This window comes from Ursus americanus, chromosome 26, assembly GCF_024610735.1.
Source record: "Ursus americanus isolate L20-20 chromosome 26, mUrsAme1.1.p, whole genome shotgun sequence".
Classification (NCBI taxonomy): Eukaryota; Metazoa; Chordata; class Mammalia; order Carnivora; family Ursidae; genus Ursus; species Ursus americanus.
Window position 1 is genome coordinate 42,430,214 of NC_142152.1, and position 15,619 is coordinate 42,445,832.

Genomic DNA, 15,619 nt, shown 5'->3' on the forward strand with positions numbered 1-15,619 from the left:
CCGCCTGCTGTCTTTCTGATCTTTCTCCTCTTGTGGTTCGTGAAACTCACGCCCTGCTCTACACACCGATCTGAGATGCCCACACAGAAAGGCCCAGACATGTCCAGCACACTTTCTGTCCTTCCAGACGCTCCCGGGGTCGTGTGTGTTCTCCCTGTTTGCACTTACGGGTTCCAGTTCCACGGTTTCAACTGTGACCTTTTTCTGCTAAAGTGTTTCTTCTCTTTAGAATGCCTGTTTCAGCAGGGATGAAATGTTTCGAGTCTGTAAAAGTCTAGGTTTTGTTTGGCTTCGCTTTGCTTTGTTTTCAGGGTAGAATTTTGCCTCTTGAGTTCCTCGTGGGCCGAAAGCAAACCCGCTTCAGCACTGTGCCCTGCGCAGCCCCCCGACGGGGGTGCTTCTCCCAAAGCCACCTTACGCTAATTTTCAGGGGAAAAAAGCCAGACTCCCGCCTTTACCATATGTGTATGTTCATATTCACATCACATTTCTAGAAATATTCCTAAAACTTCACAGAAGGCTCATTCTAAACCTTGGTGTTACTGCCGTTTCCACAGATAAATTTGCAAAGAACCCCAAGAAATATTAACTCTGCAAAAATGTGAACTTTTCATGTCTGACTTCTGCGGGTTCTAGATCGTTTTTAAAAGCCAGGGAAAGTGTACTTTATGCTGAGGTCAGATTTCCAGAAACTATGAGAGGTGGTTGTGGTTTTTGTCCTTTTGTTGTCAGATGATTGACTTAAAACGAACTTTCTCTGCTAAGACGTTTATTCACCACCACAGAAGTCATTACGCTCTCTTTAGAGTCTGTCTTCTTTTTGATGGAGACGCCAAGCAGAAAGGCTCAGTTCTGTCTAAAGTTTATAACTAATTGGCAGTCTTCTGGTGTATACGTGTGTTTAGATGATTTCCATGGCTTGTTTTGTTTCAGAAATACTGGTATTAATGCAGTGGCCCTACCTCAAAACTGACTGACTCGTTTAACTGTTATTAATGGAAACGGGTGCCTTTGGTGTAAATTCCCCGTATCAGCACCCCCACCCCACTTTCTTTGCAGACACAGTTCTCTAAATCCTCATGCAAAACTAGGACTGGTTCTTAAAAAATTTTTTTAAGTAAAACCACAATGTCCTAAACTTCAGGAAGAGAATGTTGTGGAGAAAGGGAGTCTTTTATTTCTTATTCTCAATATTAGGAAATTTTATGTAAATACTTAAGTACAGTTTTTCTGAGTGCTAGAGGGTTTGTTCCCCAAAGGGACCCACTTAATGCCTCCTACTTTAAGGACCTTTTTTTCAAATTCAATAGTAATTTTAGACCTTTTCTTGACTTTAAATCCAGTTTTAATGTGGTTTTCGTTCATTTTTTTATTTCCCTCCAAAGGAAATTTCCACGTTTGGAAAGTCTTCTGTAATGGACAGAGCCATAAAGATGCCTTTAGGAACATCTTACATAATGGGGTTTTGCTATTGATGACATTTCCTAAAATCTACAAAAATAGAGGCACTGAGTACTCTGTACAGAACTACACTTTTCAGGAGCCCAAATCACCGGTGTGGCGCACACAGCCCTTCACAGTAGCCATTAGATCATTGCTCCAGCCGAATCTGTTTGGGGGCAGTGGCCTCTGCGCGCACCGCAGAGTTCCTCGGGCAGCCTTAGAATGTGGGTGCTGGGCACCCGGCTCCCGGCTGCCCTTTGCGGACGTGAGCTCACCCCCCAATGGCTTCGTTGTAGCAACGCCACTGCCTTTGTGATTCCAGGCACAGAAAGACCTGAAGAAGGACCGGCCTGTCGTGCGCCGCAAGTCCGAGCTGCCTCAGGACCTCCACACCAAGAACGCCTTGGAGGCTCACTGCAGAGCTGACGAGCTGGTCTCCCAGGACGGGCGCTAGCCCCCCGCAGGACCGCGTCGGGCTGGGGATGCCTGTTCTTTCCTGGATTCTGTAGAAAATACATCCTTTCTGTGCCATACCAATCAGTTACACTCAGAGTCAGAGCTTTCTTCGACCCCGTTCTGTAGGCAATAATGCACTTGCTGCCTCAGCTCGAGATTAGGAGTTCAAACAATGGTGGCTTCTCAGATCTGTTGGCAGAGCCGAGGGCCGCCGGCCGCGTCCCCGGCGAGTGGGCTCAGCCCCGGCACAGCTCCCGTAAGACTGCTTCCCAAAATCAGAGCTAAGGAGAGCACCCTGGTCACCATCTTCATGTTCCACCCAACCGGAATTCGTGATCATTTAAAATAAGTGGTTCTATGATAAGATCAATGTTCTTCAAATCAAAGGAACACTTTTAAAAAGTATTACATATTTTTGAAGACTTTACAAACCTTTCCCATTGTTTCTCTGTGATTGTTACGCCCGTAGCTTCTCTCTCTCTCCTCCTTTCTCTCTCCTTTTTCCTTTCTTTTTATCCCATTGAGATGATTCTTTGCTGTCCTTGTTCTAACATACCTTACTGGGAAAAATGACATGACAATCCGCCGCTGTGTTTTCCGATGGTATCTCTTTCCTTTGATTAGTGACATCTGTGCCGTGTCACTTCTTTTGTGTATAGCTAAAGCCATATTTCCAAGCCTGGGGTCCAGCACCAGGGACCCCAGCAGTTAAGCTCATAGGAGAAACTTATTTTAAAGAGAGCTTTCTCTGTCTACCTTGACCGGAATTAGAATTTTAAAATGATGTGTCCCATTTTTTGTTTGTTTGTTTGCAGACTTTTTTTTCTCTAAACATTGTTGCCCTTTCACAAGGCTCTTGAATGAATAAAGCTGTCATCTCTGAGAATCCATTTTCTACATTTTATAGAAGGTTAGAACGAGATCATCTTCAGTCGGGCCGCATCTTGGCCCGACGAGAGCTGCAGCTTCCTCTGGGCATAAAGTAACAAAAATGCCACGGTCCGTGCGGGGCGCTGGCCTGATGTCCCCTTGCCGCCGGGTCGTGGTCCCCAGACCCCAGCGGGCGGCGGCGGCGTGAGGGCTTACCGTGAACCGGGTCCAGGTGAATAGAGCACACATTATAAACACCTCATGAGGAAAATACAGCGTCTAAGTTCCCATCGGTCTTCAAATGCTGCTATTAGATTTCACGGACCTCCTTGCATGTGTCGAGCTTTTTGTTTGGGATGGAATAGCACGAGGAGAAAACCCTTCACACTTAGTGCTTCGTCTGCTCTGTATTTCTCTCAGGGTGGCCCGTGTTTTGACTTACTTATCCCGCTTGAGAGCTATTTGAGATGCGTCCTGCTGTTCTAAACAAGTGACTCTAGTTTCTTTTGTCTCTGGCATAAGATTATATTAAGTTCATGTTAAATGTCTTGCAGAAAAAGATAAAACGTGGCTTCTTTTAGGATCTGTATTAGGTCTTGGGTGTCCACGGAAACACTGTGGAAAGCAGGCACGGTTCCCCGCGCAGCCGTGGTGCCTGCTGCCCCCGGTGTCACTGACGTCCACCCACAATGTTGATTTCCTTGTGTCCCTGGAGGAAGATCATGGGGGGGGGGGTTCTGGGTTAGGAGCTGAGTACTAACTAAAAAGATTGCCCCAGCTGAAAGTGGGAAAGGCCACTTTGTGAGAAGAAACACTTCCTGAGAAACTTGACAAGTTATCTATCCATTTTACCATTATGAAATTTATAATTTAAAAAAAGTTTAGATGCCTTCTCCTTTTGAGGGAAAAAGGGTGCTTTTTATTGTATAAAGCAGCGTCTTATGTATTTTGATATACCATTGTTTGAACTACCGTCTTTAGCTGATAGATTCTCAAATACCCTTGATTTTGGATGTTCAGTATGTGTGTGAGAGAGGGTTCTGGGAAGACTCTCTTCGGCCCTAGGTAAAAAGCAGAATACCCGTGATTTGGGTGATTGTATAAAGCTCAACCTGTAAGAACACCTCTTTGTCTAGGCTTTATTTCTGCTCTTTATTGAAGACAAACATTCACCAAAAGGGGGGGGGCAGTTTTGAAAGAGACTAATTTTCTTTGACAAGACTATTATTTAATATTTTGGCCTATTAAAGTTTTCCTAGTTAGTACTCAGATCCCCTGTGCTAATTGTTCAACTTATATATTATTATATAGATACACTGTTTATTCTGTACCAAACTGATTTCAAAAGTACGACATTGAAAATAAACCGGTGACTGTTTTTCTTCATAAAGTTCTGCGTTCGGCATCTTGACTCTTTCCGAAATGTACCTGTACATCAGAAATGTCACTATTCCGAGTGTCTTTTTAGTGTGGCTTTAGTATGGCTTCCTTTTAATATTGTACATACGTTGTATCTTTGTTTTATGGTAATAAGTAATAAAAATGTAGACTTCATATTTTGTACAAAATGTCCTATGTACAGAATAAAAAACGTTCATAGAAACAGCAAAAATAGGTAAGTGGCACAATTATTTTTCTTTAGAAGATATCTGTAACTTTACGCTTTAGTGAAATGTTAAGTACCTACATATTTTTTAACATTTTGTAATTCAAAACTTTCTGTTCTGACATTGTTTATGAAGAGAAAACTTCATACACGTGCCATTTAATATGCTCTTTTATCCAATTTTAAAAAAAGAAAAAACCTCTAAAAATGGTGTATTATATGGACTAAATAAAGAACATGTGAATTTTATTGCTCATCATGAAACTAAATTTAGCCACGGTGTCGGGCCAGCTGGGCCTGGCAGTTAGCAGGCTTCCCTTCGGGCGAGGGCAGCCACGCCAGGGACACCGTCTGGGAGATGGGGAGCGGAGGCCCCGGCCCAGCTTCCCCAGCTCATTCCGTGAGCTCGTGGCTCACCTCCCTCAGGGAAAAAAGTAGAGGTGCCTTTCTCCACCCCCCTCTCATCTTTGAGGAGGCAAATGTGAGTCAGAGCACAATTTATAGAAATGAAATTATTTGACCCCAAATCGTGATGTTTAAAATAATTCTTGAAAAGAAATTAATGTCTTGCAAACAGTAAGAATCGGTGGGAATCGATCTGGGGTCTCTGCCGGCCGCCCCCCTTCTTCATGGGGAACCTCAGCCTCACTGATGCTGGGAGTCAACAAAGTAGGCTGAGAATCAGGTACGTCCTCGAGTCCCTGCCACCCACCACCCACCTCCGTGGCCGCGCTGGGTCGACCTTCCAGCAGGCACACGGTGACCTGTGCACCTCCGTTCCCTTCTCTGTCAGAGGGTCTCGTGATGCCTCTGACACGCGTAAATACAGGAGACATTGCTCTGGAGCTGGGGCGTGTGGAGGGGGCCGAGCCCATGGTAAGTCTGTGGGGAAGTTTGGAGAGCCACACATACCCCACTTCCACCCAGGGGCAGGTGTGCTGGTCAGAGGACACCCTAAACGTGGTGCAGCTAGGAACTGGCTGTGTCCTCGGACCAGGCACCCCTCACCTCCCGTCTTGGAATCGGAGAAGCCGCCGTGGCCAGTAGCATCCGTGAGAGAACTCAGGGTGGACGCGTACCACGAGGTCAGCTTCACGCCACTCCTGTTTTCGGGCTAGCAGGTGGAACCCATTCCGTGTCTCCTTCCAGGAGAATCAGCACCTTACGCCAGGAGCTGCTGGAGGCCGTGTTTGTTGACTTTATTCTCATGACCCACCAAAGTATCTGCCGCTGTGACCCTCCTTGACAGGTGAGGACAGGCGCACTCAGAGGTCGAGTCGCTGGCCCGAGGTCACAAAGTACTGAGTGGAGCCAGGTTTCAGCCCACACGGTGTCACCTCGGAGTCCCTCCCCTTACCACTGTGTTACACCGGAGGGACACCTGGGTCATGCAAGGTCAGAGGTGCAGGGGAGGGGGTGGCCACGAACACATGGGAGGGCTTCTGACCATGCACTTGACTTCTAGAACCGGAGGAACCCAGAAACCATCCAGTCCCGTGGCCTTCACATACACTTCAGAAGCTCCTGTTCTTACATAAGGTTTGTGATATTTTAACTACTTAAAAAAAAAAAAAAAAAAACCTCAAATGTGTTCTACCAACTTTCAGCCCTTTGGAGACCACGTGCTCATTAGCTTCTGTCCTCGGTAACTTCATCATGTTACTGTGTGAACCCGTAAATGTGCCAGAACTTCAGCTCTTCTTTGTTTAATATATGTGGTTTTACAGAAGATATCATTTCTGGGCGGGGGAGTAGATTCCATGATCCAAAAGTTTGAAATACACTAAGATTAACTTTTTTAGAGAAGGAAATGGGAGGAGTAGAGACAGAGCAGTGCACCCAGATGGTTCGCGGCTGAGCGTTTTCCCGCTCTGGCCTGCAATCTCCTGTCTCTGCTTTTTACAAAAGTATTACGTAAACTCCACAGCACTTTGCGGGAGTGGAGGAAAGAATCTCTAATTCATCTTTTTTTTTTTAAGATTTTATTTATTTGAGAGAGAGAACGAGCAGTGGGGATGGGCAGAGGGGGAGAGAGAGAAAAAGAAGCAGACTCTCCGTTGAGCAGGGAGCCCAATGTGGGGCTCGATCCCAGTACCAGGATCATGACCTGAGCTGAAGGCAGATGCTTCACCGACTGAGCCCCCCAGGCGCCCCTCTAGTTCTTCTTTCTTCTGATCACACCCAGTTCAGGGGAAACGTGGCCTGGTTTACTCCTGTGGGGCTTTTAGAAACAGCTCAGTAAATTTAAGCTGGAGCTGAACTCAGCTTTGTGGTTTATGTTACAGGATGATGCATAACTGATTACTAGTCAATCCCAAGAGTTCTCTGACCCATCTTTTTTTTTTTCCAGTTTTATTGAGATGCAGTTGGCCTGCAGCTCTGTGTCAGTCTCGGGGCACCGCATAATGACTCACATACGGTATTGTGAGATGACCACAGTAAGTTTAGTTAACCTCCACCTCCGCGCTTAGTGACCCCAACGAAAACCTCCTAGGTTCCTGTAGTAAGAACAGCCAGTAAGAGACACTTGGGTGAACTCTCCATCGTGCCGGGGCAGGAGCAGCGAGCAGTGGAGGAGTGGGCATCTCTGCTGCGGGAAGCCCACGGAGCTCCCAGCAGCCCCTGGAATCAGGCCCGTTCAGGAATCCCTTTTATGCAGCGGGTCTGGGCCCCGGAGGCATCTGATAGAAGTGCTGGGTCTCTGCCTGTCTCCCTCCCACACACACACATCCCAGCCCGCTCACACCAGCACCATGCACAGAGTCGGGATGTGGATTCCCGGGGACACTGGGTGGACCCGGGCACTAAAGCGAACACTGAGGGGTCAGCCTAAGGTTCCCTGTCCGCCTCGCTCAGGTGCGGTCACCTCATTAGCACCTTCATTACCATCTCCAAAATGCATCTTCTAGAAATCTGCCTCAAGTTAAGTGTAGATTTAAGGGCACCTTCTAGCCAGTAACTGCCCCTTTCCTTTGGGATTTTCTCCTGGAGCCCCACGTGCCAACACAAGGCAGGTGAGCGGAGCATCAAGGAACCTGTTGACCACGCGCTTACGGAGAGCGTGTTTCGACCTTACTGAGAATGGGCTCCTGCGTCGTGAAGTCAGCCCAGCGTGAGCGTGCTGCTGAGGCTTGGAGACCGGAGCAGGCTCAGCTCCCGGACAGCGATGGATCCTGAGGCCGGGGCCTCTCGCAAACCAGAATGTTAGGCACCACTGAGCCCACAAAACCCAGGCTGACCCCCAAGGCCACATTCATTGGCTGCTCTTGAGCTGAAAAGCAAATAACGTCTAATAAGTCCGACCATTTGATGAATTGTTTTCTTCGGTTCAGTGTTGTCAAAATCCAGATGATTCTGTGGTGAAAGTGTTTGCTAGGAGAGCCAGAGGTTGCTTCCTACAGAACTGTGTCCTCACGAGTTTCAAAAAGACCAGCATAAAAAGCCTGCCACGTGGAGTGCCACGTGAGTGAAGCCCGAGCACGCAAGCAGGTCAGGGTCAACAGCACGGAAGGCAGAGGAACAGGCTTACCGGAACCTGCGGGGGGCCTGGTGGCGCAGAGAGTGACGGCCGAAGGGCTGCATTCACACTGGGGATGTCCCCGAGACCACCATGGGTGCAGTAACTCCCTGGAAGGACCCAGAAGGAAGCAAAACTACCGTACTCCTGGTCACCCTTTATGACCGCCAAGGACACAGGTTAAGGTCAGCAGGAGGAAAAGCCGCGTCGGGCAGGGCCGGCCAGGAGAGGCTGGGCTCAGAGCCCGCTCGTCCTCTCCTGGAGGTCACTCCTGCTCTGCATGCGTGGGCCAAACCAGGGAAGGGCCCGGGCGCCTGGCTGTCCAGGGCTTCAGAGGGGCCAGTCACACTTAACGTGGGATTCCAAAGGCTGGGCTGACCCTGTGCAGCCCACAACCACACTGCAGATCTCATTGTTACCGTGGACTGGCCGGTGTGGCCCAAGAGCCCCAGGGAGACAAGATCCTCGTCTGGCAGGACTTCCCCAGGGCTTTGGGGCAGCCCACTGGGAGCTGGGGCAGTGGCCAAGCCTCTCCTGGGGCTGGGTGAGCCCTTCCCAGCGCCGTGGTCCTCAGAGACAGGGAGCTAGAAGCACGGAGAGGCTCGCTCACGGCCAAGGCCACGGCCAACAAGGGCACAGCCGGGAGCCGGCACGCCCTCCGTGGCCTCTGACTCAGCTCTCCCCACGGCGCCGCCACGGGCAGCCAGCCGGAGGGGGGCCTTCTGGCTCCGGCCCAAGACCGGCTTTCCGATTAAGCCGTTGGAGAAGGTGGAGGATTCCGGAGACAAGGCTACCAACCCGCCGATAGGAACAGAACAGACCCTAGAGTATATGGGCCGCGCTCAGCAGCTCTGGGGGGAAACCACTGCGTCCCTCGAAGTGGCTAAGAGGTGACTTGTATTCAACGTCAAAATTAAAGACAGGAAACATACCTCAGCTTCAGACACCGTCATGGCTCCCCTGGCACCGGGTACCTAGCAACGTCAGAGCCCAGGAAGGTCTCCAGAGGGCAGGAATCTCAGGCAAAAAAACTTCACTCATTCCTTCCTTCCTTCATTCATTCACAGCATAATGAACACCATGGGCCCCCTGCCCAAATTAAAATGTAGTCAATTAACAGTAACGAATGTCCTTTCTTACTAGCGTTTTCTCCAGCCTGGAGATTGGCACGACTTCAGGTGCCAGCAGGCACGTCATCGGTGAGGAGACCCAGGGCCGTGGAGGCTCAGGCCACATAGAGCCGAGCCCAGACAGAACCCGCGTCTCCCAGGGACCCGGTCTCCCCCTGAGTGACGCTGGGACCAGTGTCAGATTTCTGTTGACCAGGCTTGGGTCCCCACCACCAGTCTGCACACTAGTGCTGAGCACGACAGAGTGCCGCCACGTCCTCATCGAGGCGTGAGAGATGGCCAGCGGAGCCAGTCCCTCAGAAAATGAACGGCATTAAAGTATTATTGTCCTTTACCGGACGTGCTTTTCCTCCACTTTGGGCACCATACCCTCATGACGTGGCAAACGCAAATAGCCGTTTCTTTTGTAATTCCACACTAGAAAACAGTTGGCAACACTGTGTCCCCCTACCCGCCCCCGAAGGTGTTAACCGTATGACAATAGTGATCTGCCTCCTGACCTATGAAATCCAGAATTCTAGAAACCCTGGTCTGCTTCGAAGCCCTTGCTTTACAGAAAATGAAGTAGACTCAGAGAAAGCAAGCCCCTAACTAGTGAGTGCTACAACCCAGCGGGTTGGATGTGGGGTTTTCTTGAGGACCTTTTTTAAGATTTTATTTATTTGAGGGGGTGAGAGCACGAACGGGGAGGGGAAGAGGGAGAGAGAGACTCTCAAGCAGACTCCCTGCTGAGCACGGAGCTGGACGCGGGGCTCGATCTCACAACCCTGAGATCATGACCTGAGCCGAAATCAAGAGTTGGATGCTCAACCGACTGAGACCCCGGGGCGCCCCGGGTTGGACGTGTCTAATAGGAACTCAGAGTTGTGTGTTCATGCTGCCTGCCGCTGCATTCTTTCTAGGTTGTGGTTTGTTTGGGTTTTTTACTGTCTCTAGGAATTGCATATTCGAAAGATTTATTTGAGATAGATAGTGAACCTCTTTGGGGAACATTTTTACTCAGTAAAAATTCAGATATTTCCTGAATAGAAAAATTTTCCCCGTCAGAAAACCTAAGTTTCTCAGAACACTTGGAAAAAGTCTTTGGAATCGTCTTCAGTCTGTTGTACAGGATGGGCCAGAAATGCTCAGTCATCAGTAGCCACACATTTTCGATCTTTTATTAAAAAAGTGCCCATATTTTCCACCAGTTGACCTTATAAAACTTCGAGTACAAAAAAAAAAAAAATCAAAATCAAATCCAGCCTCCCAGAGTGAAGATTTGACCTAAAAGAGGACAGAAGTATTCCAATCAACAGACATCTGGGCCTGTGGACACCGGGTCCTCAGGGTGCCTGGGATGGTCTGGACACCCGTGGCACCCAGGGTCAGTGCCGGCAGCACCGGCCGGCCCGCCAGCCCCGCCCAGCCCCGCCAGCCCCGCCCTACAGCTGTCTTCATCTGGTGGTGGCGCAGCCCCACACCCACGGCCCAGCCAGAAACCCAGCCTGGAGTCTCCCCTCCGCCAGGACGCAGCTCTCTACTTGCCCGCCCCAGCTTTGCTCCCACGCTTCCCTCGATGGCCTTCTCTCTGGAGCATCTCAAAACAGTGATCACGTCACCCTCTTGTTTAAAACCCAGGAGTGGCTTTACATGGCACTTAAATGAAGCCTGAACTCCTTCCCACGGGCTCCAGGATCTCTCTGATCTGCCTGCTGCCAACATCTGCAGCTGCCTCTGACCCACGTCCCCCATGTTCCTACACTGGCCTCCCTTTCTCAGCTCTTTCCCACCTCAGGGCCTTTGCACAGGCCATCATTGCCCACCCTATCCCCAGAGAAGCATGGCTGACTTCCTTCTGTCCTGCATGTGTAAACGTCAGTGTTTTCTCTTGAGAGAGGCCTTCTCTGACCACCCTGTCAGAATTGGGAACTTCCCATTTTCTTCCAAGCCCTGATACAATCTGTAATTATATTTGTTCCTTAGTTAAGTGCCTCCACCAGCAGACAGGGACCTCGGCTGCTTTTTTACTGTGTCCGCAGTGCTCAGCTCCATCCCCACACAACAGGGTCCTTTGCTCACTGGGTTAAGTGGGTGAGGGTGCACTGGGCTGGGGGACACACCAGGGACTGAGTGTGCCTGCGGCAGGAAGAGCCCAACGTTGGGGGGGGAGAAGGATACTTGCTCGTTGCCTGTTCAACACGATGGTGCTGACGAACAACACAGACATCTTTGCTTCTGCGTAACCAGGACAGCCCAACAAACCAGGCTCAGCCATGAGTGTCACAACAGGGAGTGGGCAGGGCTAGGGAGGGGCATCCCAGGGGCTCCCCCCATGAAAGGGAAGGATGTTCCAAGCAAAGGGATGCATACAAAGATCCAGGGATGGGGGAGGCATGCAGTGATGCTGGAGCTAGGCTGTCACCAGACTGACCAGGGAGAGTGGCCATGAAATGAGGCTGCAGCTTTCTGCAGGGCTGGGCCATGAAGCCCACCCATCCTTTTAAGGAATTTGGGCTTCAGCCTGTAGACAGTGAGAAGGTATGAAAGAATTCTACACAGGGGACAGTGAAGTCCCTGAAGTGGAATGTCAGCTGGGGGTGGGGGTCTCAGGTGGGAGAACAAGGAGTGGCTCGGAGGCACCGAACCCCCTATGGGTGTGAAGTCCCCGCTGCTGCTTGGCCTGGGGTGTCTGGGCCGGCGCTGAGCATTGCCAAGACCAAGTGAGGCCCCCGAGTGCTGGACACATGGCCGTGCTAAGACACTGGGCTGCAGTAACCGTGGGAGAGACTCAGGAGCCAGGACAAGAGTACCAAGAGTCACCTTGTACTGAGGACGGGTGGTGGCCGGACACCATGCGTGGCATTGACACGTGTTCTCTCTGTCAATCTTCGCACCGAAGGCAGGCAGCCAGGGCTGTGGCCACCCAGACCCTACTCTTCTCTATCACCCACCACTGCCAACAGGATGCTTCACGGGCCTTGGGCAGGAACACAGGGAAGGGAAGCACGGCCATCTTAGGTTTTTTAATTTGGCAGCTGAAGGCTGGTGGTCCCCTTCAACAGAATGCATCTGATTCATTCACCCAAAAAATGTCTTCTTTTTGAGCAAGAGGCCATCCTCAAGCACATCGCCACACTGCAGAAAAGACTGGATTGAAGAGATCATTGAATACAGTATGAGAGCATATTGGGGGTGGGGGGCATCTAGCCCAGCCTGCCTGGGGCCAGGGGCTCCCAGAGGGATGCATTTCCTAATCTGATCTAACAACAAGTCCCTGGGCCAGGGGAGAGGCCCCCTCACAGTAAGAACGCATGGGGCAGAGCAAAGGGAACACGCGACCCCATGGGCTGGCAGGACATCTGTGCCTCGGGGCCTGTCCACCATGGAAACTGGGTGTGAAGTTCCAGGCAGGGCAGAGTGGAGCCTGAGACAGGAGGTGTGCAGGGCCTTCAGTGTGTGGTCACCTGGCTGTAGGCGTGGCCGAGGCATGGTCATGCCATCGACATGAGTGTTTACCGCACACCTACAGTGTAGCCAGCACTGTGCTCCTGGAACTTATTTCCTGGTGGGGAAAGGCAGACAAGAAGAAAGTATCGCTAGTAGAAGAGCTATATAGTCACATGTAGGGCCACCCACCTCTGATGGAGGTCGGGTGGCCTCCCTGAGGGTGGGATGTCTAAGGTGTGATCTGGATGGAAAGGAGCCAGGCTTGGGAAACTGGGGGCTGGGGATGGAGTGTGTGCTGGCAGTGGAGACGGGTGCAAGTCCAACAAGAACCCATGTCTGGCTGCCCAAAGAGAGTTCTAGGAAGGGAGGGGACACCTTCTGGTGTGTTTGCTGAGTGGTCACAGACCTAGACAGCAGCCCACCCAGCTTACACCTGGGTCAAGGCTCAAGACCTCGAAAACAGGCCCAGGTGGCTTCAGCTGATCTCATGTGTTAAACACAATGGAGCAACATTTTCAAGATTCCCAAGGAAATACGAGACAAGGATGGCTGTTTGGGTTTTTTTGTTTCTGTTTTTGTTTTTATCCAGTGAAACTGCTGATTGGCTTTAAAGGGCACAGAAAAAAATAATTACAAGGATGCAAGAGCTCCTTCCCATGAGACCTTCCTGACGTGACCAGAGCTGAAGGTAGCTGCTTAACCGACTGAGCCACCAGAAGCCCCTAAACTCTAGTCTTTAAACCAGAGAACACTCCTTTTCAAGTTCACCTGCAACTTTTATGAAAACTGATCACATACTAAGCCACAAAAATCTGAAATTCCAAACATAACATAACAGCACTCTGATTACCACATGACAAAACTGGAAATTAAGAATAATATTTCTTCAAAGGTCTTTCCACATAGAAGTTTTTAAGCCACTAAGTAACTCTAAGATCAAGAGAGAAATGTAAATTCGATGCAGCATTTCTAAAAAAAAAAAAAAAAATAGTACTGAAACTATGACATATCAGAATCTATGGGATGCAGCCAACATTGTGCTCAGATGTAAATTCATAGCATTCAAAATCCATATCAAAAATTTTTAAATAACTTAAACATCCAACATAAAAACCTGCGAAAAGGGGCACATGGGTGGCTCAGTTGGTTCAAGTGTCCAACTCTTGATATCAGCTCAGATCATGATCTCAGCGTCATGAGGTCAAGCCCCGTGTTGGGCTGTGCATTCATCAAGGAGTCTGCTTCCCTCCCTCTCCCCCTGCCCCTGCCCTTTCTCTCTCTCTAAAATATATCTTTTTTAAAAAAACGTTAAGTGGGGTGCGTAGGTGGCTCAGTAGGTTAAAGCGTCTGCCTTCACCTCAAGTCATGATCCCAGGGTCCTGGGATCAAGCCCTGCATGGGGCTCTCTGCTCAACTGGAGCCTGCTTCTCCCTCTCCCTCTCTCTGCCTGCCTCTCTGCCTCCTTGTGCTCTCTTTCACTCTCTCTCTGTCAAATAAATAAAATCTTTTTGAAAAATTTTTAAAGCTGCAAAAGAACAGCAAGGTAATATTTTTAAAAGCAGAAAGTAAAAGGATGTCCAACATCATTAGTTATTAGGAAAATGGAAATTGAAATCATAACCTACTGCTACACAGCAACAGGTGAATGCACTCATGCACTCATGTAAGTAAAATATAACTAAAAACCTAACAATATCAAATGTTTAGAGGATGGAGCAACAGGGGATCGCTCACTCATTGCTGGTGGGAATGCAAAATGGTGTGCCCACTTTGGAAATCAATTTCCTAGTTTCTTTCAGAATTAAACATACACTTTCCGCTTTCCATATGACCCCGTTATTCCACTTATAAGCCTTCCTAAATACCAGAAAGAAGTGTTTACCCAATAGACTTGAAAACATATTTCTTTAAGTCTTATATCAGAATGTTTATAGCAGCTTTGCTTTTTTTTTTTTTTTTTCTTTTAAGGAGGCCCCATGCCCAGCGTGGAGCCCCAAGTGGGGCTTGAACTCACAACCCTGAGATCGGGACCTGAGCTGAAACCCAAGAGTCAGATGCTCAACCAACTGAGCCACCCAGGTGCCCTGATTTACTTTTAATTGCCAAAAATTGAAACACAAAATACCCATCAAGTGTGAATGGATAAACAAGTTGGTTATTATATATATATACACACACACACACACAATAAAATAAGCAATTAATAAACAATTAAAAATCGAAAGGACCACTGATACATTCAATGTAGATCAATCTCCAAAACTTTATTCTAAGTGAAAAAAATTAGATACAAAAGGCCATATGACGTTTGATTCCTTTTTATATGATCTTTAGGGCCAGGGGAGCTCTAGAAATCTGATGAGTGGTTGCCAGGAGCCGGTGTGGAATAGTGACCAAAGAAGGGCACAAGGCAGCTCTTTTGGGGTGATGGGAACTCAGTATCTGAGTTGTAGTGGTGACTACACAGATGTTAGGTCTGTCGTGACTCACAGAACAGTATACTGTGGTGACTACACAGATGTTAGGTCTGTCATGACTCACAGAACAGTGTACTGTGGTGACTACACAGATGTTAGGTCTGTCGTGACTCACAGAACAGTATACTGTGGTGACTACACAGATGTTAGGTCTGTCGTGACTCACAGAACAGTGTACTGTGGTGACTACACAGATGTTAGGTCTGTCGTGACTCACAGAACAGTGTACTGTGGTGACTACACAGATGTTAGGTCTGTCGTGACTCACAGAACAGTGTACTGTGGTGACTACACAGATGTTAGGTCTGTCGTGACTCACAGAACAGTGTACTGTGGTGACTACACAGATGTTAGGTCTGTCGTGACTCACAGAACAGTGTACTGTGGTGACTACACAGATGTTAGGTCTGTCGTGACTCACAGAACAGTGTACTGTGGTGACTACACAGATGTTAGGTCTGTCGTGACTCACAGAACAGTGTACTGTGGTGACTACACAGATGTTAGGCCTGTCGTGACTCACAGAACAGTGTACTGTGGTGACTACACAGATGTTAGGTCTGTCGTGACTCACAGAACAGTGTACTGTGGTGACTACACAGATGTTAGGTCTGTCGTGACTCACAGAACAGTGTACTGTGGTGACTACACAGATGTTAGGTCTGTCGTGACTCACAGAACAGTGTACTGT

General features: G+C 49.0%; 1 protein-coding gene across 11 annotated transcripts in view; it reads left to right on the forward strand.

Annotated features, from left to right (window-relative positions):
* Window positions 1–4,624, forward strand: part of PPP2R5C (protein phosphatase 2 regulatory subunit B'gamma) — a 122,098-nt gene extending 117,474 nt beyond the window's left edge. For 7 of the 11 annotated variants that reach the window (XM_045775417.2, XM_087856225.1, XM_045775408.2 and 4 more), the window contains one exon: window positions 1,766–4,624. In XM_045775417.2, the coding sequence (XP_045631373.1) occupies window positions 1,766–1,897 (132 nt within the window). In that variant the 3' untranslated portion in view covers window positions 1,898–4,624. The remainder of the gene's footprint in view (window positions 1–1,765) is intronic. The other 4 variants (XM_045775411.2, XM_045775415.2, XM_045775410.2 and 1 more) reach the window with 2 other exon arrangements.
* Window positions 4,625–15,619: the final 10,995 nt, after the last annotated feature.